Here is a 26,509-nt window from a genome sequence, read left to right as displayed (position 1 = left end):
TGCTTTCAAAATGACCAAAACTGGTTTAAGGTAAACCTGGAAGGGTGCAGTATCAGACTAAACTGATTTAGGTTAAATTGGCTTATTGAACTTCTGTCCCAGATTCCCTCACAGTCCTCCAATACCTCCCCCTCCAAACCCCTCCTTGCAGGGTGGACAAGCTAGCCTTGGCCCAAGCTGTCTGCTCCAGCAGACCAGGGAATCATGCTTTAGCAGCCCCTGGCTTCTGGCCTGGGCCACTGTAGGCATGTGGCTGCATTTCCAAAATGAAAACTGAATGTCTCTTCATTTGCTTATTGGTTCTATCTGTGCAGCTTACACTAACCTGCAAAGATTGAATTAATTCAGCCTCAGGCTTTTTGACTTCCTGTGCTTAGCCAAGGAGACAACAGAATATTTACACAGGTATAACTGGCAATGGACTGTATACCAGAGTTGTAGACCTCAGATGTGGTCTGTGACCAAAACACCACAGTGAAAGCTTCAGACTATGGAATTATCATAAGCCTAAGTTATGGATAGTCCATGCTTAAACTTGTATAGGTAGAAATGTTCAACTTATAATCAATAAGCAGTAGCATGGGAAGCTAAAATAAAGTCTATTGCTCAAAGTCAACAGTAACTGGCCAGGCCAGATGCAGGCAGTTGGGTTTTAGAAAGCACTAGTAGCTGAAAGTAATAGCTAACAGCTGGTTTAGCTTTTGATGACAAGTCTTGAATTATGTGTAGCTATTTAGAATCCTATTAAAGACAGTGTCTTATTGTTGACTGCATACATTAAGGAAGAAATGTATAACCACTTGTTGGAAGCCTTGGAAATTTCCAAGGGGTCTATGTCAAGCTACAGAAGTGTCGCTAAAGCAGGAGCGCTACAAAACCTGTTTCTGAGTGATTGCAGAGTGAGCCTGTACACATTTAACAGTTATCCTGGTCTTGAACCTGCTCCAGTGGAGTGGCAGGGGGAGGCTGCAACCGATCAACAGCTGCTTGTTGCTCCCAGCCCCCACAGTACACCACTGCACACTAGAGTCTTCAGGAGTTCTAGCACTTAGAGCATGTTTTATGTTTTAGATCATAGTAAGCATTGCCACGTGACTGCTCAGAAGACTTTCTAACTTGTGGTTATGATTACTGGGTGTGTCTACAAGAGATGCTTTACTGTGCATTAGACTAATCTAATGCGGAGTAAAGCCTCACCATTTACACATTTTCGGCTATTACTGCACAGTAAATTAATGTCATGGGCAGCTTGCTAGTACCTGTAGATACAGGTACTAGATTAGCTGCTCCTTTCCACATGCAAATCAGGGCATAGGGATGGAAAGCAGCTTCACAAGAGCCTGAACAGCTTCCCGCCCCCTTTCCTGTGCAGGGCTGGCAAGCTGCTGCCCAGGATCCCAGACATCTCCCCACCCTGCCTCATGCTGATCAGGGTATGGGGTTGGGAAGCAGCTGCCCAGAATCTCAGACAGCTCCCTTGCCCCCACAGATCAGGATGCAAGGCTAGCAGGCAGCTGCCCAGGATATCAGAGAGTTCCCCCCACCCCCAGGAGCCCAGGGGTGACTTCATGCCCCCTGCCAGCCTGGAGCTCTTCCTGGCTGCTGTAGGGAGGGTGGAGGGGGAACAGAGTAGGCCAAAAGCAGCCCAGCACTGAACTGCTCCTGTCCAGAGCAAATTTGCTACAGACAGGCGCACATGTAGATGTAATCCCAAGAAAAGACAGACTGCCCATCTCCTGATGTAGGAGTGGGAGGGAGGAGAGAGGTGAGAAAAGTTCCCATCTCTCTGTCTCCAGAAGGGGAGGGGGGGAGGAAGGGAGCAGGGAAAACCCATCAAACTGATGAGGAATGGAAAAGTACTGAAAGGAATGTTTTACTGTGTCGGGTCAGGATGGGGGGAAGATGTGATGTGGGTAAAGGCCGAGCGAGAATAACACCACGGCCTTCAGATAAGCTTATCAGGAGACAGCATGAGAAAACTCGCTTAGCTCAGCCAGACACCGAGATGAGTTGCTGTCAGACTGCCAAGAGCCTGGTGCAGGGGGGCAGGTTGACCTGTATGTGATTTATCAGTATATAAAGCAGCCTGTGTTTTACTTTCGTTGAGCATCAGCTGCCTGTTGCTGATCTCCCGTGGCCATGCAAAATAAAGCGCTTCTGTTAGCGAAACAGTGATCCTGTCTAAATTTCTACATCATCTTGGTGCCTGAACAGGGACTGTCCTTACACAGACTGCCCTGAGTAGGACCTTCGTCTCGGATCTTCAACTCCATCACTCTGATAAGGTTCACCTCAACTCAGTTCTCCAGCTCTGTGGCCTTGACACTCCGGACCCGGATCTACCATCTGCCTGTTTGGTTCTGGAAAAATCCCTGGCCAGGGTGAGTACCTGCCTGTTTTGGTGTCAGTAAGTCCTAGGCATGACAATGGGTAGCAGGACCTCTAAGGTCCCGCAGCAGGATCCCGCCCAGTTTATGTTTCTAGAATATGGGCCCCAGTCAACTCAATATCTAACTAAGTGGAATCGGTATACCGATGGCGACCCCAAATTGCGCTGGCCCTTAGATGGGTCATGGGATCATCATATCCTCAAACAACTCCGAGACAATTTGGAAAGTAAGCGTCCTGTTCAAATGGAAGCCTGGTACCTATGGGAGGACGAGTTCGAAAAGCGCCATAAGTGCAACCTTGCTATAAGGATAGTGAAGAAAAATTTAAAAAGCAAAAATCAGAAGAGCATCCTGCCAACTATTATTCTCACCAGATCCAAGCCTTCAAGGCACATTCTGGCAATCAGGACCAAGAAACCAGCCTCCTTGCCATGGTTATTCAGACCTTTGTTTTAGGACTGTTACCTAGGATCTCTGAGTCCCTGCAAAGAACTGCGATCCGGTGGAAAGTCAAACCCCTCCCCAAAATTTTGGCTGCTGCCACTCATTTCTATACTAAAGCCCAACAGCAAAAATCAAAGGCCCAGGACAAGCTGATGGCTTTGCAAATCAGAGATCTCCAGGGTGACACCAAACCACGGTGCCCTGCAGGACCATTTCACTCGACCCGACCCCTCTGACATTCCCAACGATGTCTGCCACTACTGTAAGCAAAGAGGCCATTGGAAGAACGAGAGCCTGAACAAACCCCAGGGGCCCCTGCTCTCAGCTAGTGCCCCTCCATTTCAGCCAGGCACCCACCGAGCTCCACCACCCGGACCAGCTCCTCTCCAGTCCTTCAAAGGTGAAAATCAGTATTAGGACAGCCGAGAAGACCCAGAGACTCTAGCTCCTTTACTTTCTGCCTTTTCCAATGCTACAATACCTGTTACTGTGGGAGGACGAACTGTTCCCTTTCTTGTCGACACCAGTGCATCTTTGTTTATGCTTAGCTCTGATTTTGTTTCTAAGGTTCCCATTTCTGACAGAGTAATCACTGCTGTAGGTATTGGGGATCAACCCATTGATCACCCTGTTACACAGCCACTCTCGTTTACCTTGGCTCCCCTTACTGAGCAACATGCCTTTTTGCTGAGTCCTTGTGCCTCTGTAAATCTGTTGGGGCAAGACCTCCTTTGCAAATTGCGGGCAACAGTTCACTGTTCGCCAGATGGGGTTTTTGTCACATTACCCCAGGCTCAAATTCCTGCCTTGATGATGACACTGATGGAACAGGAACTCGAGTCCAATTCTTCCTCATTGCAGCAGGAACTATTGGCTCACCTTCCTGAGTCCTTTTGGTCCCACTCCACAACTGATGTGGGACTCCTCAAGGGTGCCATCCCAGTTTCTATCAAAGTTAAATCTGGAGTGTCTCCCCCATCAATCCCGCAATACCCACTATCAGTTGCTGCCCCCCGAGGCATTGCTCCTGTAATACAAGGTCTCCTAGAACAGGGTGTCCTTGTACCTGCCCGCTCCTGTTGTAATACCCCGATCCTTCCAGTCCAAAAGAAGGAGAAGTGTACATCTGAGAGATTGCCTGTTTATTGTTTTGTTCAAGTTTTGCATGTTATTAACAATTTTGTGATTCCCTTGACAGCTGTGGTACCCCACCCCGCCACTGTACTTTCTCAAATAACTGCTTTTGCTCTTTATTTTACTGTGGTGGATCTCTGTAATGCTTTCTTTTCTATAACAGTTCACCCAGACTCTCAATATTTATTTGCTTTTACTTATCAGGGCGGGCAATACACCTTCACCCATCGGCCTCAAGGATTCCGTGACTCACCCACTATGTACAGCCAGCTTCTCAAGTCTGACCTTGATACAGCCCCGCTGCCTCATGATTCTGTGCTAGTTCAATATGTAGATGATTAGCTTCTCTGTTCTGATACTCTCCCTCACTGCCAAACTGACTATCACTCTTTTAGAGCAACTTGCAGCACAGGGCCACAAAGCCTCCTGCTCTAAGCTCCAGTTCTGTCAGACTTCTGTTACCTATCTGGGGTACACTATTTCTCAAGGTACCCATCACTTGTCTCCTGATCGTCTTTCTGCTGTTCTCTCTCTCCCTCGCCCACAGACTAAATGCCAGCTCCATGGGTTTCTAGGTGCTGCCAACTACTGCCGACAGTGGATTCCTAATAATTCTGGACTTTCTAAGCTTCTCACCCTTCTCACCTGTGATTCTTCCCCTGACCTGCTCCCCTGGGAAGACGTCCATGAATCTGCCTTCTGTCAGCTTAAGCAAGCCCTTTCTTCCTCCCCCGCTCTCGGTCTGCCTGACTACTCTAAGCCTTTCACTCTCTTCTGCCATGAACACCAAGGCACTGCCTCTGGTGTCTTGACCCAGCCTTTCAGACCCTCCCCACACCATCCTGTTGCTTACTATAGTGCCTCCCTTGACCCAGGTGCTTCTGGGTTTCCTTCTTGGCTCCGCGCCGTTGCTGCCGCCACCCTGCTGGTTTCTAAAACCGATAATCTTGTTCTTAGGCACCCCCTTACTGTTGCTGTCCCACACGCTGTCCTTGCCCTTCTCCAATGCGGCAGAACTCAGCACTTGTCTCCTGGCTGTCTAACCCACTACAAGGTGGTTCTCCTAGCTGTGGACCACATGACCCTTGTCCACTGTGATCCCCTCAATCCTGCCTCTCTTTTTCCTTCACCCACAGATGGCCAACCCCATGACTGCACTCAGCTTGTTGATTTTGTTTCCCTTCCCCGTCCTGACCTTTCCGATACTCCTCTGACTAACCCTGACCTCATTTTCTACATTGATGGCTCCTGTTTTCGAGATGATCATGGAATTCTCCGAGCTGGCTATGCTGTCTGCTCCGATTATGTCATTGTTGAATCTGCTCCTCTTTCTGTTACTAGTGCTCAAGCTGCTGAACTCATTGCTTTCACTCGTGCCTGTCACCTTGCCGCTGAACAATCCGTTAATATCTATACAGATTCTCGCTATACCTTTGGTGTCTGCCATTCCTTTGGACAGATCTGAAAACAGCAAGGGTTTCTCACTTCTGCTGGGACTCCCATCTCTCATCATCACCTTATTACTGTTCTCCTGGATGTTATCCTCCTTCCTTCCACCCTTGCTGTCCTATGGTGCAAAGCACATACTGCTGATGATGATCCTTTGTCTCTGGGAAACGATAGGGTGGATGCCGTGGCCAAAACTGCCGCCTTGTCAGAACTCTTGACTCCGGTCCTTCAGGCCGCTCTCTACCTTTCTTTCCCTGTCTCCCCTGACCTTCCCTTTCTCCAGGATGCCACCCCGGACACCAAAAAGGACACCTGGATCTCCGCGGGCTGCTCTCTCCACTCTGATTCCATATGGTGGCACCCATCTGGTCGCCTCGTAGCCCCCAGGGCCCTGTTATCCCTATTGGCTCAAATGGCCCACTCAGTAGCCCATTTGGCCAAAGAGGGGATGATAGCTGAAGTTGGCCGCCATTGGTATGCCCCCGGTTTTTCCACCGTGGCTGCCCATTTTTGTCACCAGTGTCTGCAGTTTCAGCGACACAATCCTGGCCAGCCACCCTGCCAGCCACATGCATTCCACAGATCTTTAAGTCTCTACCCTTTTTTCCACCTCCAGATGGATTTCATCGAGTTGCCCAGGTCGGCACTCTGGAAGTATGTGTTGGTCATTGTCTGCCTTTTTAGCGGCTGGCCTGAGGCATACCCTTGCCAATGGGCTGATGCCCTCACTGTGGCCAAAAAGCTTCTTTTTGACCTGCTGCCCCACTTCAGTCTACCCCTTTCCCTGGATTCAGACCATGGCTCCCATTTTGTTGGCCAGGTGGTCCAACATGTTTGCAAGGTCCTTTCCATCCAATACCAGATCCACACCCCAAATCATCCTCAGAGTGGGAGTAAAGTGGAATGGAAGAACTTTGATATTAAGCTTCGCTTGTCAAAAAGTTGTGAACAAACTTGTCTAAGGTGGCCAGAGGCCCTCCCATTGGTACTTTTCCAAATTTGAAATTCTGTTCAGAGATCCTCGGGTCTGACCCCTTTGAGATTGTTATGGGTCGACCCATGAGAGAACTCACCACACCTCCACCCCAACATCTGACTCATCTACGTGATTCGCTGTTAACCTACTGCCAAGGGCTCACCAAGGCCCTCAAGGTTATCTCGTTGCAGGTTAAAGCCACAGCACAGCATCAGTCTCTAGGTTGTGACTCGGTTGTCAATCCGGTCCAACCAGGAGATTGGGTCCTGATTAAAGTCCACCACAGAAAGGATTGCCTGCAGCCTCGGTGGAAGGGGCCTTTCCAGGTCCTGCTAACCACCCCAACTGCTGTGAAAGTTGCCAAGGTTTCTGCTTGGGTCCATATCTCCCACCGCAAGAAGGTAACTACCCCAACAGGAGGGAAGGCTTCTCTCACCAGCAATACCTCCATGAAGATCCAAAGGGTTCCAATGAGTGAAGATCAGACAATGAAATCTCCAAGAGGTTCCTTGTGAGTGAAGGTCAGACAACTAAGTCTTGAAGAATAGCCTACACAGCTAGCCAAGTTTTATTTGTGGTTACGAACTTTTGTTTTAAGTGTTGAATTGCCTTTAGTACTTTAGTATGAATCATGCTAACCCTTGGGAAGTCGCAGATAATTACATAAATTTAGAAATTCCCCAGAGGGTAACGCTGTTCTGTATTCTTGTGGTCAGTATTTTATTGGTAGTAGTGTGCTGGAGGCCAAAGTTTTAGTCAAGGGTAGCCCCTCAAAGTTCCCAGAGACAGAAGTGTTTGGGATACCACTCAAGAAGGCCCCGAGATGTTGCCTTTTCTTTTATTCTGCTTCATGCCCCGGGTTTTAGTCGGGTTTTAGTTTATTATGTTCCTGGGGCAGAGCATTGCTAGTGCAGGCAACCTTACAAATTGCTGGGTGTGCATACATGGGCCTACACACCCAGCCAGAGGAATCCCAGCGCTTGGGGTACCAATTCCTCTTGAGAATTGAGGAAACACTACCAATACCAGCTTCATCAGATTTTCCTCCCACTCTAGTAGAACACAGCAGTCAATCCCTGAATGGTGGAAAAAGACTTGGGATAGCTGGAAACCATTTTTTAGACTTGAAGCAGCCTTCTGTTATAGGTCCAATGGGAGTGGTAGGACAGGCAAAGCCAATTACTCCGTGGGGCACTACCCCAAATGTCAAGTAACCTTCAATTATCACTCCCATAATACGTCTGGGATCCTGCTGGGAAACACATCCCTTCAGTGCACCAACGGGTCTCTCACTATTCATAGAACCCTAGAGGACACCCATACTCTGGTAATGAATGGGTCTGAATTTTACATGTTGTTAGGTTTTACTCCTTGTAACCAATCAATATCTTGATGCAGGTGGGTGGGGAGCATACATGCCCCTTCCTATCTGTAGGAACCTCAGCACTGTAGCTGCTCCAGGCTTGTTCTGGCTATGTGGGAATGATGCCCACAAGATTTTGGCATAGCATTGGGTCGGCACCTTTAACCTGGGAAGAATCATCCCAGAGTCTGATTTACACCCAAGCCTCTCTCGGCATAAGGTGTCTAATCTCCCACCTGGCTTGCCCAGATCTAGGCGAGCTGTTGAAAACCCACTGGTTTGCTGACCCACAGGATTCCATCAATTTACTAGGGCATTTCTCCCTTGGTTGGGGGTAGCTGAATTAGAAAGAGCTATGGTAAACATTTTGGGAGTCATGGAGAATTTTTTTAATGCCAGTGCTGATGCTTTAGGAGCTCTTAATGATGAAATTACCCAGATAGGGCAGGTGGCTACTGAAAACTGTATGGCTTTGGATTATCTCTTAGCTGCCAGGGCGGGGTCTGTGCTGTTATTAATCACACTTGCTGTACCTGGATTTATCAGCACCAATGTGTGGAAAAAGACCTCCACACCATAAGAAGGCAGTTGCAGGTGATCCATGTGGTTGCAGAGGAGAAACCCTTTGATTGGTGGGGGTGGCTACCAGATGTAGGGGGATGGTTGAAATCCCTGCTAACATGGTGTATTCTGAGTTTATTATGCATTTTTGAAAAGTTAACAAGCCAGGCAGCTCCAGCTAGGGCTTTTAATCAATGTTTGGAAGGGGTGGGATTTGCAGTCCCCCTCAGCCAATCAGAGGTGTCGGGGGGCCTGCTTTGCTCTACTTTCAAAATGGCAGCCATGATACAGCCATGAAATTGGGGGCTCCCACTGTGTTACAGCCGTGTAATTGGCCACCAGGGCCCATGAATTCAGTAGGTCCCTACAAATAACACACTTCCAAAGTGTGACATGTGACAAGGCCTTAAGCCTACAAAAGATGACCTGACTCTAAACAAGGCTGTGCTCTTCTCTCTCTAAAAGCAGAACAGTTCCAAGTCTTTGGTAACAATGCCAGTAACAAAAAGGTCTGTAGTGAAGAAATGACCCGCTTCCCCAAGGAAACTGACCATAGGCAGCACCATTACAATGCCATGCTATGCCACTAGCTGGCAGAGGAGTCAATAAAAGCTTATTTAAGCAAACAGCTACCCAGCTGCAAACAGATGACCCATGCACCAATGTAAATTTGCCACTCATGACTTTCCAAGCAGCACCCTTATTTCAAAGTGGAGCAGCTTATTCCAATCGGGTCATGTGTCAGCTCCACATTTACACCAGCCAATGTGTTGTGTGTCTGTATCCTTAGGTCAGGGGAGGGCAAAGTCTAGCCCATAGGACAGATCTGGCCAGCAGTGGACTCCATTTCCCAGTAGCCCCGGCCCACATGTATGGGACTGGTTTCCATGAAGACCCCAGCAGCAGCTGCACTGTGATAGCATGGGGCCAGGATTTCCATGGAGACTGGCCCCAGCAGTGCTGGCAGGGTGTGCAGCAGAGCGAGGAGCTGTTCCAAGGCTGGGCTGGGATCTTGCAGTGGTGACAGTGTGGTCCAGAGCCAGGGTAGAGCCATGATCTGCAGCCTGCATGCTCCAGGCAGCGACATGCAGGCAGCAGATCATGCCTCTGCCCCAGCTCTGGTGACAGCATGGTCCGGGGCACAGCCACAGTCTGCTGCCTGCAGTCAAACATTCAGTCTGCAGATCACAGCTGTGCTCTGGCTCCAGACCATGCTATCACCACTGCAAGATCCCAGCCCCAGAGCAGCTGCCCACCCTGCCATGCACCCTACCAGCATGGCTGGGGCTAGTCTCCATAGAAATCCTGGCCCCATACAATCACAGCATGGATGCTGCTGGAGCAGTCATGGCAACTGGCTCCAGCCACACAGGCAGGGGAAATGGAGTCCAGCCACCAGCTGGATCTGCCATTTTGCCCACCCCTACTTTAGGTCCAGCACAAGTAACCCCTAACTGCAGGTAGAAATAAGATTTGTGCTGACACAGGGATGTCCAACACGTTAGTTAGTTGGAATAGTAAGGCTACTGGTATGAGCACTCACATATTCTCTTTCTTGCACTCAAGAGTACACAGGAGGGAGTATCAGCTGAAGCTGATGTCTACACACACACACACACAGTCTCTGCAATGATAAAAAGACAGACCAATGTTAGCAAAGCATTAGATTTTCATGGAATGGGCACTGCCTCCCCATCTTGTGGCAGAGGCATGGACAAAGCATTATGCCTCATCTTCTTCCTCACTTTGTAGAAGTAAAATCTATATTATTTTTGTAATATAGGACAACAAAAATAGTCAGGGGACTGGGGCATATGACTCATGAGTAGGGACCTATTGAATTCATGGTGGAAGTAGAATGTGCAGCAGTTCCTTTAATCTTGCATGATTTCCCCGCATGATCCTTGCCCCCACACTGCTGATCAGTAGAGGACCCCACCACTCCCTCCTGATCAACAGGGATGCTAAAACTGTGGTTTTAAACATGGCACCTTTGTTGCCTCCCCACCAGTCAGCAGCAAACAGCAGGGCCACTCGGAGTCCCTCAACCAGTCACTGGTGGGAAAAAGAAAACAGCACCATATTTAAAACCACCTTTTTCACCTTCCCACTCATCAAGAGTGAGCTGCGAGCAGGGTTCAGGGCCATCCACCAATGGGGGCAGGGGAGGGAGAGAAGGAGCGCAAGGGAATCTGCAAAATTAAAGAAGCCACAGTGCACCCCACTTCAGCCATAAATTCATTAAATTCATTAGGTCCCTACTCAAAAGGAAAGGCTGAAGGAACTGGGCTTATTTAGTCTGAAGAAGAGAAGACTGAAGGGAACTTAACAGAAGCATTCAACTACTTGAAAGCTGGTTCCAAAGAGGATGGAGCTAGACTGTTCTCGGTAGTGGCAGGTAACAGAACAAGAAGCAATGGTCTCAAGTTGCAGCAAAGACATTTTAAGATAGATACTAGGAATAACTCTCCCTACAAGAGTAGTAAAGCACTAGAACAGGTGGTGGAATCTCCATCCTTGGAGGTTTTTAAGACCTGGCTAGACAAAGACTTGCCTAGAATGATACAGTTGGGAACGGTCCTGTTTTGAGCAGGGGACTGGACTCAATGACCTCCTGAGGTCCCTTCAAACCCTAATTTTCTATGATTCTATGATTAGAATAAAGCCTGTGTGGACACAAGGGATCCTGGTTTTCTCTGTTTAAAAATCACAAATTCTCTGATAAAAAACACATTCTCTCATTAAAAAACCCAAAATCCATGATTAAAACGAAATGTCACTATATATATAGGTACCAACTGAACACAATGTTTTATTGATATATTTACAATTTTAAAGCAATTTGGAAGCCTACCAGTTCTGCAATCACTATAATAAAATAAATTTGAAGACCCTGTAAATTTTGGTATTTGATTTTGGGTTTATCATCATTGAAAATCAGTGCTCCCCCTTCCCCCTTCACTCACTAGGATGCAGGCCCAGGTCCAGGCCCCTCACTCCCCACCCATAGCCCCTCCCACCCTGCTGGTGCCCCTCACTCCCCACCCACAGCCCCCCAATCCTGCTGGCGCCCCTCAGTCCCCACCTACAGGACCCAAGTCTACAACCCCTTGCCCTCCCACAGGAGGCAGAAGCTGCTGCAGTGGAGAGGAGCATGGCTCCCCACACCCACAGGTGGCACAGCCAGGGAAGAGCCCATGGGGGGCAGGTGCGAACTGTCCACTGTGGGCTCGGGGCTCCCTGCCCTGCTGCCCTCCCCTCAGGGCCTCTGTAGCCCAGCGGGTGGGACCTGGTATGGCAGGGCAGAGCAGTGCCAGGTAGGGAATATTGGTGCCACTTCTAGGAGCCCACACCACCCTATGAAGACACCCTCTGCCCACCTGGCAGCACTGAGGGGCACACCTATGCACTCCCACCCCCCACTGCTTCTGAGTAGGCAGGGCCCACCCTGCCATGGTGGCATGGGGCTTGTGGCAGCAGCACCAAGCTTCCCTACCCGGCCTCACTCTGCCCTGCTACACCTTGCTGAGCTGCTGAGGTCCCAGGAGAGGGCAGCAGGGAAGGGAGCCTCACCCTGCAGCAGGCAGCCCACACCCACCCCTGCCCCTGCCCTGTACACAAATCTGGGGGGCAGCATGCCCCCCATTCTCCCTCTGGGAGTGTGTGCAGCAGCAGAGAGCCAGCCTAACCCATCCACCCCCTGGACAAGACACCCACGGCTCCATCCTGTTCCCCACCAGGACCCTGCAGCTGCATACTGAGATTAGGGGGCCAGTGCATGCATCTTCAGGAGGTCTCAAATGCCTCTACACTAATGCTTGTAGTATGGGGAACAAGCAGGAGGAACTCACCCTCCTGCTAGCTAACACCAACCCAGACATAGTGGGGCTCACTGAAATGTGGTGGGACCCAACGCACAACTGGGCAGTGAATATCAAGGGCTATAGGCTGTACAGGAGGGATAGGACAGGGAGGAAAGGTTGGGGTGTGACGCTCTACATCAAGGAGAAATACACATCCTCAATGAATGGCACTGGGTCAGAGGAGGAGCGCACTGAAGTGCTCTGGTTTAGAATACAAAGAAGTCAAGGGGAAAGGGACTTAACGGTGGGAGTCTACTACAGACCACCCAACCAAGGGGAAGAGCTAGACCGGGAATTCTTAAGTCAGCTCATGGAGGTAGTTAGGTCAAAGGACGTGGTCGTCATGGGTGACTTGAACTTTCCAGACATCTGCTGGGAAGAGCAGTCAGCCAGGTCTGACTGTTCACGTAGGTTCCTAGCCAGAATGCAGGACCTCCATCTAACCCAGGAGGTGCACAGCCCCACCAGGGGAGATGCCTTGTTAGACCTGGTGCTGGCCACCAGCAACAACCTGGTGAGGGGGCTGCAGATGCTCGACCACCTGGGTGACAGTGATCATCGCCTGCTGGAATTCACCATCCAGCACAAGGTGGCAAAGGCCTGGAGCAAGGCAGCAGCTCTGGACTTCAAGTGGGCGAATTTCAATGAGGGAAGGAGCATAGTCGGGGAGGCACTGACGTCCCAGAAGGGAGGGGAGTTGGGTGTCCAGGAAGAGTGGTCTTTCCTTAAGGAGACAATCCTCCAAGCCCAAAGAGAGTAATCCCAACACGGATCAAAGCAGGCAAGAGGGTACAAAAGCCCCCATGGCTCATCAAAAGCATACGGGACTGTCTCCTAGCTAAAAAGGAGGCGTACACACAATGGAAGGGAGGGGCCTTCACAAGGAGGACTATACCTTGGTTGCTCAGGGCTGTAGGGAGGTGGTCAGGAAGGCCAAGGCGGAGATGGAACTGAAACTAGCTACCCAGATCAAGGACAAGAAGAAGTCCTTTTTTAAATACATAGCAGGGAAAAGAAGGTACCGGGTAATGTGAGGCCTCTGCAGGACATGCTAGGAAATCTGGTCGTCACACCAGACAACAAAGCTAACCTATTTAGCAATTTCTTTGCCTCCATTTTTATGAGCAGGGACCGGGTTCCCCCCCCCCCCCCCGGGACTCCTGTATGTCCTAGGGGAGGTGCACCGAGGCCTAGGGTTAGTGAGGGCCTAGTCAGGGAACTTCTAGAGGGACTGGACATATTTAAATCAGTAGGTCCTGACAATCTCATCCCAGAGTGCTGAGGGAATTAGCAGAGGTCATAGTGGGACCCCTGGCATGTCTTTACGAGCACTCATGGTGCTCTGGCATGGTGCCAGAGGACTGGAAAAGGGCCAATGTGGTTCCCATTTTAAAAAAAGGGAGGAAGAAGGACCCAGGAAACTATAGGTCAATCAGTCTTACCTCGGTCCTGGGTAAGCTTTTTAAGAGAGTTATCCTGGTGCATGTCCGCAAGGGGCCAGCAGGGGAGATTATGTTTAAGGGCAACCAACACAGGTTCATTAGAGGCAGGTCAGACCAACCTGGTGGCCTTCTATGACCAGGTCACAAAATCCTTGGATGCAGGTGTCACGGTGACAGTCTTTCTGGACTTTAGGAAGGCCTTCAACCCTGTCTCTCACCCCATTTTCATTAAAAACTAGGAGACTGTGGTGCCAATACCTACAGTCAGATGAGACACTAACTGGCTGGAGGGCCACACCTAGAGAGTGGTGGTGGACAGGTCTTATTTGACCTGGAGGGATGTGGGCAGTGGGGTCCCCCAGGGCTCGGTCCTTGGGCCCACACTGTTCAACATCTTCAACAGTGACTTGGACAAGGGTGATTCCAATGAAGCTAAATACATGGTAATTCAATTTATTGCAATAACACAGAGTTTGTCATGTCCTGTACAAACTCAACCAGTAGACACCTTGTTTGATCCACTGCCCAGTGATCCAGTACCCAGTGAAGTTGATGGTAGACTAGCACTAAATTCAGTGAACTGAAGACTGCATTATTAAAATACAGTGTTGCAAACAATGTCACCATTTGAACTTTTATCTCTGTATCTAAAACGTAACAGTTCATGTTTTTGGGATAATGCCATACCACACTAATTCTGATACTATGATGAAACAAATATAGATAAATATATTTTTAAAACTGATCACAGCTTTAACTTGGTTATTTGGGGATTTGGGGATGGGGGAAGCTTTAGCTCTAGCTGCTACAGAAAAAATTCAAATTCACCCTGTTCAAATGCACAGATAACGCTAAGATGGGGGGGGAAGTGGGCACGCTAGAACTGAGGAATAGGCTGCAATCAGACCTGGACAGGTTACAGGGGTAGATGGATGAGAACAGGATGGGTTTCAACACTGACAAGTGCAAGGTGATACACCTGGGGGGGGAACCAGCAGCATACCTACAGGCTGGGGAACTCCCTTCTCGGCAGTGCAGAGGCAGAAAAGGATCTTGGAGTCATTATTGCCACAGATGCATCTCAAGGAGATCCAAGGAGGTGATACTCCCCCTCTATGCGACACTGGTCAGGCCACAGCTGGAGTACTGTGTCCAGTTCCGGGTGCCGCACTTCAAGAGGGATGTGGACAACATGGAGAGGGTCCAGAGGAGGGCCACCCACATGATCAGGGGGCAGCAGGGCAGGCCCTATGAGGAGAGGCTGCAGGACCTGAACCTGTTCAGCCTCCACAAGAGAAGGCTGAGGGGGGATCTAGTGGCCTGTTGCAAACTAGTCAGAGGGGACCAGCAGGCACTGGGGGAGTCCCTGTTCCCCCAGGCACTGCCAGGAGTGACTAGAAATAATGGTCTCAAGCTGGCAGAGGGTAGATTTAGGCTAGATATCAGGAGAAGCCACTTCACAGTCAGGGCGGCTAGGGTCTGGAACAACTTCCAAGAGAAGTGGTGCTGGCTCCTATCCTGGGGGGTCTTTAAGAGGAGGCTAGATGAACACCTTGCCAGGGTTGTTTGACCCCAGTACTCTTTCCTGCCATGGCAGGGGGTCGGACTTGATGATCTGCTCAGGTCCCTTCTGACCCTACCAACCATGAAACTATATTCCAGCCCCAGGACCCTAGCACCACTCCAGCTGGGCAGTAGCCCCAGCCCCAGCCCTGCCCAACTCCCTCCCTCTCTACATCACTATGGGGGCCTCAATCCCCACCCCCTTCCCAGCATCTGGAGGATCTGCTCTCCTGGATTACTTGCACGGTCTGCTCTCCAGGCTGCCTGGCAGTTATGTGCATGTGTGAGTGCATACATGGACATGGTGCCCCTTGCATGACTGCCCTCCTCCTGCTCCCCCCACCTCCCCCAGCCCCTTGCAGGCTGAAACTCTACCAACCTGCAGAGAGCCCTTTGTAAAAATGGAAAATCCATGTGTTTCTCTGTTAAAATGAAAAATCCTTATTTTTCTTGGTTAAAAGGAAAATCTACATTTTTTTTCTGTTTTTCCATGGGAAACAGAAAACTGGATCCCTGGGGGTCACTCCAGAGATGCTCAGCAGTGTGGGATGTGGATGTGAGGTAAGAGTCAGGGTTGCACATAAGGAGAGAGCAGAGAAAGAGAAGATAGTGGACTTGATTGTTGGGAACGTGCCATCTATAGAAGGGGATGGTGCAAAATATGAAGGGTGTTCAAAATGGCACATTAAGTCAGGAAAGTTTTTACTCTGCAAGAATCAGCCCAGGAGGAAGGGAGAGAGAAAGCAATACTGAAGGGAATAAGGTGGTGATCAAAAAACTAAACACATTGAAAGAGTGAGCCAGGAGAGCAGTTCTTGGAAAAGACAAAATGCCAAAAACAACCATGGTAGTTGACCTAGAGCCATATGTCAAATAAAATTAGAAAGAAGCAGCAAGAAACACTGGAGTTCTAAGTGACCTCTGGGTCAAAGCTGCAGTCAGAGGATTTAATAAGTAAAATTGTATCTCAGGCCGAAGGGGCGAATCAAATGACAATTGAACAAACTGGCCCTAAACCTTTGCATCACCTCGAGCAAGAAGTATTCACAGTACATGAAAAAAAAATGACTTCAAGGCACCCCAAATGAAAGGAGTAGATTTATTTCTGATGATTGGATCATGTATCTCCCAAGATGAAAGTATCCAGTTAATCTGAGAGAGCCATAGTTAGCCATGTTAGTCTGAAATCAGCTAGAAGGCAGGGTAGAGATGCACCTCACAGATTAACAAAATCAGAGCTGTATAAACTTTCATAAACCAGAGCTAATTAATTTAAGAAACATTTCTTAAAGTTAATTTCAGTGATTGATACATATATATCCTCAGTCCTGCTAAATTGCTTCACTGCAGCAACATGTTCCAGCATATATTTCAACAATAAGAAACCTCCAGAATAATGTCCCTGAAAGATAAATTAACCAATTTAAGTTAAATAGATACATTAAAACAAACTATACCCACCGTGCAAATGAATGGATTTTTTCCTGGGGAAAGGACTTTGTTTCCTTGGCTTTTTTAAATCATCATTAGTACTCTTCAGCAGGAAAACATCAAAATAAATTACATTACAAGTTAAATTTTCATTATACTGGAGTTGCTCAAACAAAGTTTGAGGGCCAATCCTGCAAAGACTCATGATTTTTTTTATCTTTATTATATTGAGCAGTCCCATTGATTTTAATAGAATTATTCCAAGCAGTAAGGCTAATATAAAAGTAATAGCAAGATCAGAGACTAAAAAATGTCCTTCCAGCCCATACATTTCCGCTATAATCCTCCTTTGCTTAGCGTAGATTTTTGCTGTTGGGAAAAATAATAAGATGCATGATAAGAGCCAAATAAGAATGGTGTAAGATTTATTTATATTTTCACATGCATTTACGTGTAGAAATCAGCAATTAAATTCAAGGAGAATGATCAGCTGAGGAAAAATGCCAAGAGCTCCTTTACCAATGAATAATACTTACCTTTTTATTATAAAGATCATACAAATCACTGTAGGGTGATGGTACTGTCATTGCACATTTGTTTCTAGATTACATGTCGTAAATGTACCTTACATAATGGGAAAATGAAATTATTACAAGACAATTTGTGAAACTACATCTAGCATTTGCAAGGAGGTGCACTCAGGAGCTAATAAGTCTTAATCTTCACTGTTTATCTATAGACTGAGGTTGAGGTAAATCTCATAAAACTGTGCTCATTAACTGTGCAGTTACTATAAGAAGTAACTTACTATAAGAAACTGTGTTTCTTAGTCCTATTAACCACTGTTGTACACCAACCTTTCCAAAGGAGCTGTTTTGGCTCCTTAAAGGACTGAACCCATTTTCCCCTACACATTCTTCTTAACTATCATTATGCTGCTGAAAGAGTACACCTTGACTGCCAAACAGCACTGTTTCTTCTGCACTTCAAATTAAGGAGCTTTTACATGGTTTAAGACTCTTCATAAAATCTCTGGCATTTTTTATAAGTCCTTATGTGCTCCAAAATCAATATAAAAGACTCTTTGCACTTAGGGCTTTTACAGCTATGCTTTCAAGAGTTAGAAATTTCCACTTTCCTCTAAAATAATAGCTAAATAAGGTACATACAATGTTAGGTAGGCAATTATGATGCACAGAAATCCTTACCTTGACTCCCCTGTAACAATAAAAGGCCTGAATAATGAAAAGAAAAAAAACCTCATTCTTCAAGTGAGAGGACTTGACTACAGATAAACCTGAAGCAGAATTCTTGTCTGATTCACACCACACCACCAACCCTCCTCCCCCTATATATACTTGTGTGTGTGTATGTATGCAGACATGCAAATATATATTAGATACACATGCAGACACACAAAAATATTTATATACATGCACACACACATACACACACACACTCTCCAGTGTGACTCCTTTGACCATTTCAACTGGTGTAACAGTCTCCAGAATGAAGCATCCCCTCTCTTTTGCATCCCATCTATTTCAACTCTGCAGGTTATCCTGCATATTGGGATTATTGGGTTAATTCTATGGCTCACGATAAGCAGTGAGTCGGATTAGATTACTGCAATGGTCCCTTCTGGATTTATAATCTGTTAAGTATCCAGCTGAAGTTTCCAGACAACAATTCTGAACTGTTTTTTTTAAACTTTCTCCCTCCTTCATTGGACTCCCTAATGTTTGTTTCAGCTTCATTTTCTCTATGTATTACCGCAGGAATGGGGGATGCCGGATAACAAAATATGCCAGTTAACTGAGCGGCCCCGGCCACCACTTCTCATGCCGCATCTGGGCCGTCCCTCCGCTCCTCCCGCAGGATTGCTTCCCCTCCAGCGGGGCCATTTTTGATCACCTGTACTCTACCTGCAGGACAGGGAGGTGGGTCCCACACAGCCTGTTATGCCTCCAGCCCATGGAGGCTCAGCAGCTCAGGCTGTTTTGCTCCAAGCCATGGGGACTCGGAGAAACCAGAAGTGCCATGATGGGCACTTCCAGTTGCACTTTATCTTACAAGCCGGCATGCCAGTTAGTGGACCATGCCGGGTTATAAGGTGCCAGATAACAGAACTTCTACTGTACTTGGTTCCTGGGAGCCCAGTCACTGTTTTCATAGATTTCATAGATATTAGGCGTTGGAAGGGACCTTGCAAGATTAAGTCCAGCGCCTCTGCCATAGGCAGGAAGTCTGTTGGGGTCAAATGACCCCAGCAAGATAAACATCCAAATGCTTTTTGAATGAGTTACAAGGGTTACAAGGCCCCCCGGGGGTTACAAGAAATAATGGCCACAAGCTAGAAGAGAGCAGATTTAGATTGGATATTAGGAGGAACTTCTTCACAGTTCGAGTGGCCAAGGTCTGGAACGGGCTCCCAAGGGAGGTGGTGCTCTCCCCTACCCTGGGGGTCTTCAAGCGAAGGCTAGATGTGTATCTAGCTGGGGTAATGTAGGCCCAGCACTCTTTCCTGCTTATGCAGGGGGTCAGACTCGATGATCTATTGAGGTCCCTTCCGACCCTAGCATCTATGAATCTATGAATCTATGAGTCCGGAGCAGGTGCGGCTGGTGAACTCAGACTGGTGGGGTGGGTGGAGTGTCCCATGGAAGTGGGGCAGGGGGGCGGGGGTTGCAGCCAGCCAGGAGTGAGGGGCAGGGTTTGCAGCTGGCCAGGCACTCCAGCCAATAGCGAGGAGGCTGCAAACCTACCCCCATACTGCCGGCCAGCTGCAAACCTCCCCCCCAACTCCCATGGGACACTCCACCTGTCCCACCAGTCTGAGTTCACCAGCTGCGCCTGGTCCAGAGTAGGTGCTTACACCACCTCTGGGGGGAGTCTGTGCCAGACCCTGGATGCTCAGACTGTAAAGGAGTTTTTCTTACGTCCAGTCTAAATCGGCCTTCCAGGAGTTTGTGGACATAGACTTTGTTATCCCTTGGGGAGCTCTGGTGAACAGCTGTTCTCCCAGGTCCTGATGCTTATATACTTGTAGGTTTTATTCAAGTTGAAATTATTCAAGCAGAGAGAAAAAGTGTATAATGCCACAGCGTCCCCATTTTTAAACAATACAACTACACACACTGGGGGCCAGATCTTCTCACAGTTGGCAGCAATGGAAGTGAAGGAGACACCTCTCAGTAGGTGCCTGTCACACCCCAAATGGCTGTGTGTGGTGTTATGGCTTGCTTAGTGTCAGAACAGCATCCTTTGTGCAATTTTTTTGTCCTGAGTCCTTAGCAACAGTCATACAGTATAAAGCCTTGAGACGTAGCTAGGTAATGTGGGTGTTACTTTATCCGGAGGGTGGGGGGGCACTATCTTTTCTTTGTATAAGGGTGTTTATAGCCCTTATAAAAAGATTTTGTGACCATTTTGTTTAACATATATAGTTGGAAAGGAAACCCAGGCCCCCTGGTTTTAAAAACACAGACAAACTCGTGCAGAGCTCCTATAAAGGCTGATATTAGTTCAGGCATCTAATGAACCTGTCTCCCTCCCCAGGCAATTAAGATTGCTGTAAATTTCTCTCAAGCTTCCCACTCCATGGACTGTAGAAAGATGTTAACTAAAACGTAGTGTTTAGCTACGCTGTCAGGGAACAAAAACAACTTTTAACAGGAGAAAATGATTCAGTTTGTTCTCTCTCTTACCTTCCCTGCATGGTAAGTGGGCTGAAATCTTTCCCCAGGGCAACACAACAATCCTGCCCTATTGCTCTATTTTGATGGGGTGTTGGGGGCTCCCCCTGAACAGCCACCATTGCATGAAACTCCTTTAACAACTGCAGCTCATTGAGGTTTCTGGTTCCTGGCTCAGATGCCACATTTCCAGGCAAACTTGCACGATGTGCAGATGTCTGGGTCATCTCCATCTCTAGTTTCCTTGATATTGCTTCATCCTCTTTGTTATCTAAGTACATATTCCTGGGATCAGAAGACAAAAAAGCAAATAATGTATTGAGACTAACACACGTGTGTCAGCATCCATATATTAAAATGCTAGGGAAGATTTTTCATACATTTTTGACCACCTGTACTCTGCCTGCTAATTCATTTCCACCAGAAATCCCATTAATGATTTCAAACCTCTGAGCAGCTTCAAAACAGTCATTGTTTTCAAAAGGTATGTCTTCTCTTCAGTCTGACATGGAAGGATTCCCTCCAGAAAATCTCCTTCCAATTCACATGGATCTAATACATAAGTTAAGCAATAATCATTGCTAAATCAATGGCAGGTTTGAAATCTGCCACTGTGACCATCAGAATGAGAAACGGGTTCCTGTACAATCACCATCAGCAAAGTAAATGAGTTGTAGCACTTGCAATTAACTCCTGGATTGTTAACATCAGAAAACATATATGCGCACAGCCTGAAGGGTCTCTGAACATAGAACTCCAGCTTGTGTATGCAGGAGTGCCCCCAGACCCCTCATGCCCATTCTCCCCATCCACTTAAAGTCCGGAAACAGCTGAGTAGCTAAAAGATGCATGAGATAATACATCCTAGTGACACACACAAGCACCAGCAAGTACACATTAAGTCAATTATTACTTTGCAATATGGCAACTCAAGCATGTCCACTGATCAACCAAGATAAGACCCTGAAATGAAGGTGCACTCAAATATATGAATTATCCTGAAGCACTTGACAACACAATAAAAGTCAATAACTAATGTGTAAGCACCTCAGAGAAAGAGATGTCAAGACAACAGTGAGAAACTCAAGAGCAGTAACACACTGGGACAAGATCACTGAATTATACCCCCAAAAAACACAGCAAATTTGTGCTGCTGCTTCTCATGGGAACACAAGTCATGCCTCATTGTTACTGATTAAATCTGAACAATGTTTCTTTGAGGAGTAACAGGAGGATGAGGGTTTTGTGGATATCTATAGCCCTCCCTGAGAGAGGGAGGTACTGTACTGGGAGGGACAGTAATGGGAAAGAGGAGCTCTCCTGGGTGTGAGGAAGGGGAGTGGGAGTAGGTAAGGGACGGGAGGATATATGGAGGGGTAAGCGGCAAGTTGGTTCCTTTTGTGGGAAGTGAGGTTAGTTTTGGCAAGGAGAAAATTCTCTTTAGTCTGAGGCAGGTAGTGGGATGTAGTTGGGTGGAGTGTATTGCTTTTGAATTTGGAAGAGCTTGTGGGGAAGAGGGAGCTTGTTTTGGTGCACTGTTCTACTTTAATATTTTATTCTGTTTCTAATTTCATAGATTTCATAGACATTAGGGCTGGAAGGGACCTCAGAAGATCATCAAGTCCAGCCCCCCGCCCAAAGGGCAGGAAGTCAGCTAGGGTCATAGGATCCCAGCAAGATAAGCATCCAATTTACTCTTGAAGGTGTTCGATGTAGGTGCTTGAACCACCTCTGATGGCAGGCTGTTCCAGACAGTAAAGAAATTCTTCCTTAAGCCCAGCATGAAACGGTCTCACAGGAGTTTATGACCGTTCGACCTCATCATCCCTTGGGGCGCTCTGGTGAACAAACATTCCCCCAGATCACCATAGGTGGCCATCAGCCTGAGCCTGCACTTTTCCAGGCTAAAGACTCCCATGGCTCTCAGCCTCTTGTCGTATGGTCTGGTTTCCTGACCTCTGATCATGCGCGTGGCTCTCCTCTGGACTCTCTCAAGCTTCTCCACATCCTCTTTGAATTGTGGAGCCCAAAACCGGACACAGTACTCCAGCTGCGGCCTCACCAAGGCCGAGTACAAGGGGAGAATGACGTCCCGGGATTTGCTCGAGAAGCATCTATGGATGCAAGCCAGCGTTTTGGTCGCTCTACTAGCCACAGCATCACATTGCAGGCTCGTGTTCATCTTGTGGTCAGTGTTGTCACTTTTGTAAGCCCCCCAAAGGAATTTTGGTAAGGGCAGTCTTTATGACTCAAATATATGAATTACTAACTTATTTCTTTGAGAAAATATATATAAACCCTGTAGGACACAAACCTTTAACTTGAATAAAGGAATTTTAGCTAACTTATTGACACGGGTTATAAAGAGACAGTCAGTGGGTGAAATTTAAAAAAAAGCATCTGCAATGTCCCTCTTGTGAGACCAGTAAGAAAAATAAATAACTCACAAGCTTTAGACATATGGAACATTAAAAATGGAATAACAAAACAAAATATGATAAGCTACGGATGTTTCTCCAAATGGGGTTGTTAATCTGAGCACCCACATGGATTGCTAAAAGAGTCAATGCTTTTTTCGCTACTAGGAATCCAGAAAAGAAAAGAACAAGATGCCTGCATTTTAAGTGTGACACAAGTCATTTTAAATCTGTTCTTTAAGTATGTCAATGGAAAGGTCTTTGACTGTACAATAATAGTCAACTGAAACATGCAGCTATTTGACATAGCCTTGCTTGAGGTGTAGTGCCTAGGTTTGATCTTCTGTTCCTGCAAAATTGGTTTGCAATAGAGCAGAGAAAGCAGAACAGTGTTACAGGAGTGCTCAGCTTATGTGTAGATGGTCAACAGACAAAGTGCTAGTACACAGCAATGAAGAACATGCATTTTAGATTTAGTTTTATGACCAATAAAACTTGCTGTGCAAATTACTCCAGCAACTCTTCACATCAACAGCGAATATGTTAGAAGTAAAACAAACAAACAAATAATCACTATGCACAATTATAAAAACTAGGTTAAAAATAATACAAGTGTCTGCCACAATCATCGTGTTTGATTATCTAAGGGGGGGAGGAGAGAGAGAGAGGGGTCACGTGCTGCAAAACAAATTAGGCTTTCACAACTTGCCATGTGCAGAAAGATGAGAAAGGCATGTCTCTGCTTCCCACTTACCATGCCAGGCAGCAGCATCCTGAAACACACTCAGATGCTCAGCACACATGACCTCCAACATCCATAGTGCTATACCTGAGCAAATTAGCCCTGCCTTGCATGGTAAATTAGTGACATAGACATGCACAAAGTAAGTCACAGGGAGCCTCAGTTTCTGTTTGCACTGACATGAAAGAAAAAAATGTGTAGTCACAGGAAGCCATTAGGTGACTCACTAGGTCTATAAGCTACAATTCCAAGTATGAGATACCTGCTATGGCTGCTCATATCCCGAAAGTTAATAAATAGATAAAAAAATACTGTTTTTTTCCATATTAACATACTCTGTTTTGAGAGACAGTCAGCTTTGTTAGTCTCAGGTCAGCAGAAGACAGAGCAGGGTAGAAACTAATTGGTTCAGAGAGGTATACACCTTTGTAGATAATAGCCTAATTCATTGGATGCTAGGGATTTACCTGTTACCTACAAAAGCTTATCCCTCTGTAATGCACTGTGATGGTGTCATGTACTGTAATGTTGTAACATGAACCAGAAGCTTCCAGGGGACTAGGGGAATGAACTGCAACATGAACTATAACTCCCAGAAGACAGCGGGGGGCAGGTGGAAGCAGAAGGAGCAGAGTTGGAGCATGGGTCGCCCCAAAAGGGAGATGTGTGGCCAGAGAGTTGGAAGGAGTGGTGGAGCTAGGACTGGGAGCTGTATCAGTGAGGCTCAGACATGAAGCAAGGGTAGTTAAGCATTTTATGGGACCAGAGACTGGTTTGGAGCCGTCCAGAGATGGGGGAGGATTTAAGGTTCTTAAGTGTATATATATCACAGTGTCAGCATTTTCTACCACTTACCTGTTCTTGGGCAGTGTCACCACATTGCTAGTGTGATGAAATTGCCCAAGAACACCACATTGAAGTGTCACTGTTTGCTTCCTGTTACCCAGATCCTAAGTGTATGCACCGTATATGTATTTACCAGTGTCCATCCCTTAGCCTGTGGGCTTGTGGCCCTAATCCCCAGCATCCCCTATATAAAAGCGGGAACTTCCCTTGCCAACTCCCTGTGCCAGTTTCTAGGGTTCTGGGGTTTGGTACACCTCTCTGAAACAGTCGCCAGGGTGCAACCCTGCCCTAGATTCTGCTTTGCCCCCCTGTTCATCATATTTCTCTCTTCTACCTGTTATAGCTACAAGGCAGATGAACTCCTCCATTCAGAAATTTTGTTCTTGCACAGTAATGGGACAGCTAATATATAAATAGGTTCTTCTACAGTTCGATTACTAATGAATTCAGCAGTTTCTACCGCAGCCACAGTGGCAGCAGAGCGTCCTAAGACAATGGCCATATTCTTAGTAAGGAGATGCCCCAAAAATGCTGCAGCCATACTGCAACTACGCTATAGCTGGAGGCCCTCATGAAGGCAACCTGCTATTTCACAGATAACTGGTTACCCGTATGAAATGTAAATCAAGTAACTTAATGAAAATTCAGTTTTAGCTTGTGATTAACAGAAATTACAGTAATACCTTAGTGCATAGCAATTTAAAAAAAACCTGTAATGATGTGCTCATTAAAGTTGAGAGTGGAAAGTGTTGCAAAAGTACTTCAGAATCGCACAAAATACATGAGCCATAGAAGAGACTTCAGTTAAAGATGATTCCCCCTTAGAAAATCACACTGCTAATTGTAGCCAGTACTAAGAGCCAAATGCTTCCCTAGCACTGAGGGAAAACAAAAGGAGAGAAAACAGACCTGAAAGGCCTTCCAGCCTGATAAAAGAAGATGACAGAATTTACACAGCAAATGTTCACTTTTCCTTGGAGGCTGTGAAATGGCACCGAGCACGCATAGCTCTGCAAGAACGTGCAGGGAGCAGAGCTAGGGAATAAAACTAAGGAATGGATTCCCATCTGATACCTATGAGAAAACTAACAGAAAAGGAGGCAGCAGAAGTTAATGGCAATTTTCAGCACCTTTAGGTCTCTCTCACTCCCTAGGCAAGAAATAACTTGTCCTGAAAAATAAAGCTATTTTTTCTTTAATTTGGGCATCATGGAATGTCAGCAAAACCACACTGAAATAAAAAGCACTGACAAGGGATAGAAGAGGCAGGCCAAGAAGCCCAGTCAGCTCATATGAATACAGGGTGCTCCAGAAGAGTCAAGATTTAATTAAAAAAACAAAAGTCACCAATCTTTCCTACCTCCAGAAAAGGAACCAAAAAGCCCCCATTCTAAATGGTAGCATAAGGGTTTTGCCCCCAAACAATAAAAGCATTGGCAATGCGTAGGGGGTGCATGCGGGTGCATGTGCACCCCCTGCAATTGGTGGTGCACCCCCTGAGGTTGCCGGCTGCTGACGCTGCTGGTGACGCCTGCAGGCGGTCATCACTCACTCACCCCCACCCCTCGCCGCCAACACTGCCGCAGCATCTGCAGGTGGTCGCCGGTCGGCACTCACCACCCCCTCTCCCTAGCTGCCAACACCACCACGGCCACCTGCAGGAGCTCCCCATTCAGACCACCCCTGCCACTGGCACCGCCGCAGCTGCCTGCAGAAGTTCCCCCCGCTCACTGCCACCATGCCCCCATTGCCAACACCACCACCACTACCTGTGGCAGTCACTGTGCCCCCCTAGCCTCAGGAAGCATGCAACGTCCATGAATAAAAGATTCACTAGACAGGTCTGCACCAGCATTTGCTTAGATACACACTACCTGCAGTGTTTTCTGATGTTCTTTTATCCTATTCCTTATCCTTTATTCATATCCTATGTCCTACATTCTCATTTGCTAACCTGTGTTTCCAGCAGGGTTCAGCTAATTTGACTCTTTCTGTCATACGTAGCCTGGCAGTCATCAGTATAAGGAGTATACATTTGCCTCTTTGTCCTTTCCCTAATTTTCTTATAAGAAAATTAAGAGAAGAAAAGCAAGAAAGCAAGAGAAAAATATACTCCTTTACACAATTTCTTTATATTGTTTTCATTCACAAACACATAATGCACAAAACAACAAAACCCAGAAGAGAACTGAG

At 47.1% G+C, this 26,509-nt stretch overlaps 1 protein-coding gene across 1 annotated transcript in view; it reads right to left on the bottom strand.

Moving 5' to 3' along the window:
• The window catches only part of OCA2 (OCA2 melanosomal transmembrane protein), a 416,292-nt gene that overhangs the window by 348,675 nt on the left and 41,108 nt on the right, over positions 1 to 26,509 (bottom strand). Inside the window, exon 2 of the mRNA XM_090031667.1 lies at positions 20,324 to 20,596. Within this exon, the coding sequence (XP_089887793.1) occupies positions 20,324 to 20,592 (269 nt within the window). The 5' untranslated portion in view covers positions 20,593 to 20,596. The remainder of the gene's footprint in view (positions 1 to 20,323; positions 20,597 to 26,509) is intronic.

This window comes from Crocodylus siamensis, chromosome 1, assembly GCF_052110815.1.
Source record: "Crocodylus siamensis isolate JL-2025a chromosome 1, ASM5211081v1, whole genome shotgun sequence".
Taxonomy (NCBI): domain Eukaryota; kingdom Metazoa; phylum Chordata; order Crocodylia; family Crocodylidae; genus Crocodylus; species Crocodylus siamensis.
Note: the sequence above shows the minus strand (reverse complement) of the source record. Positions and strands in the feature narration are given on the sequence as shown.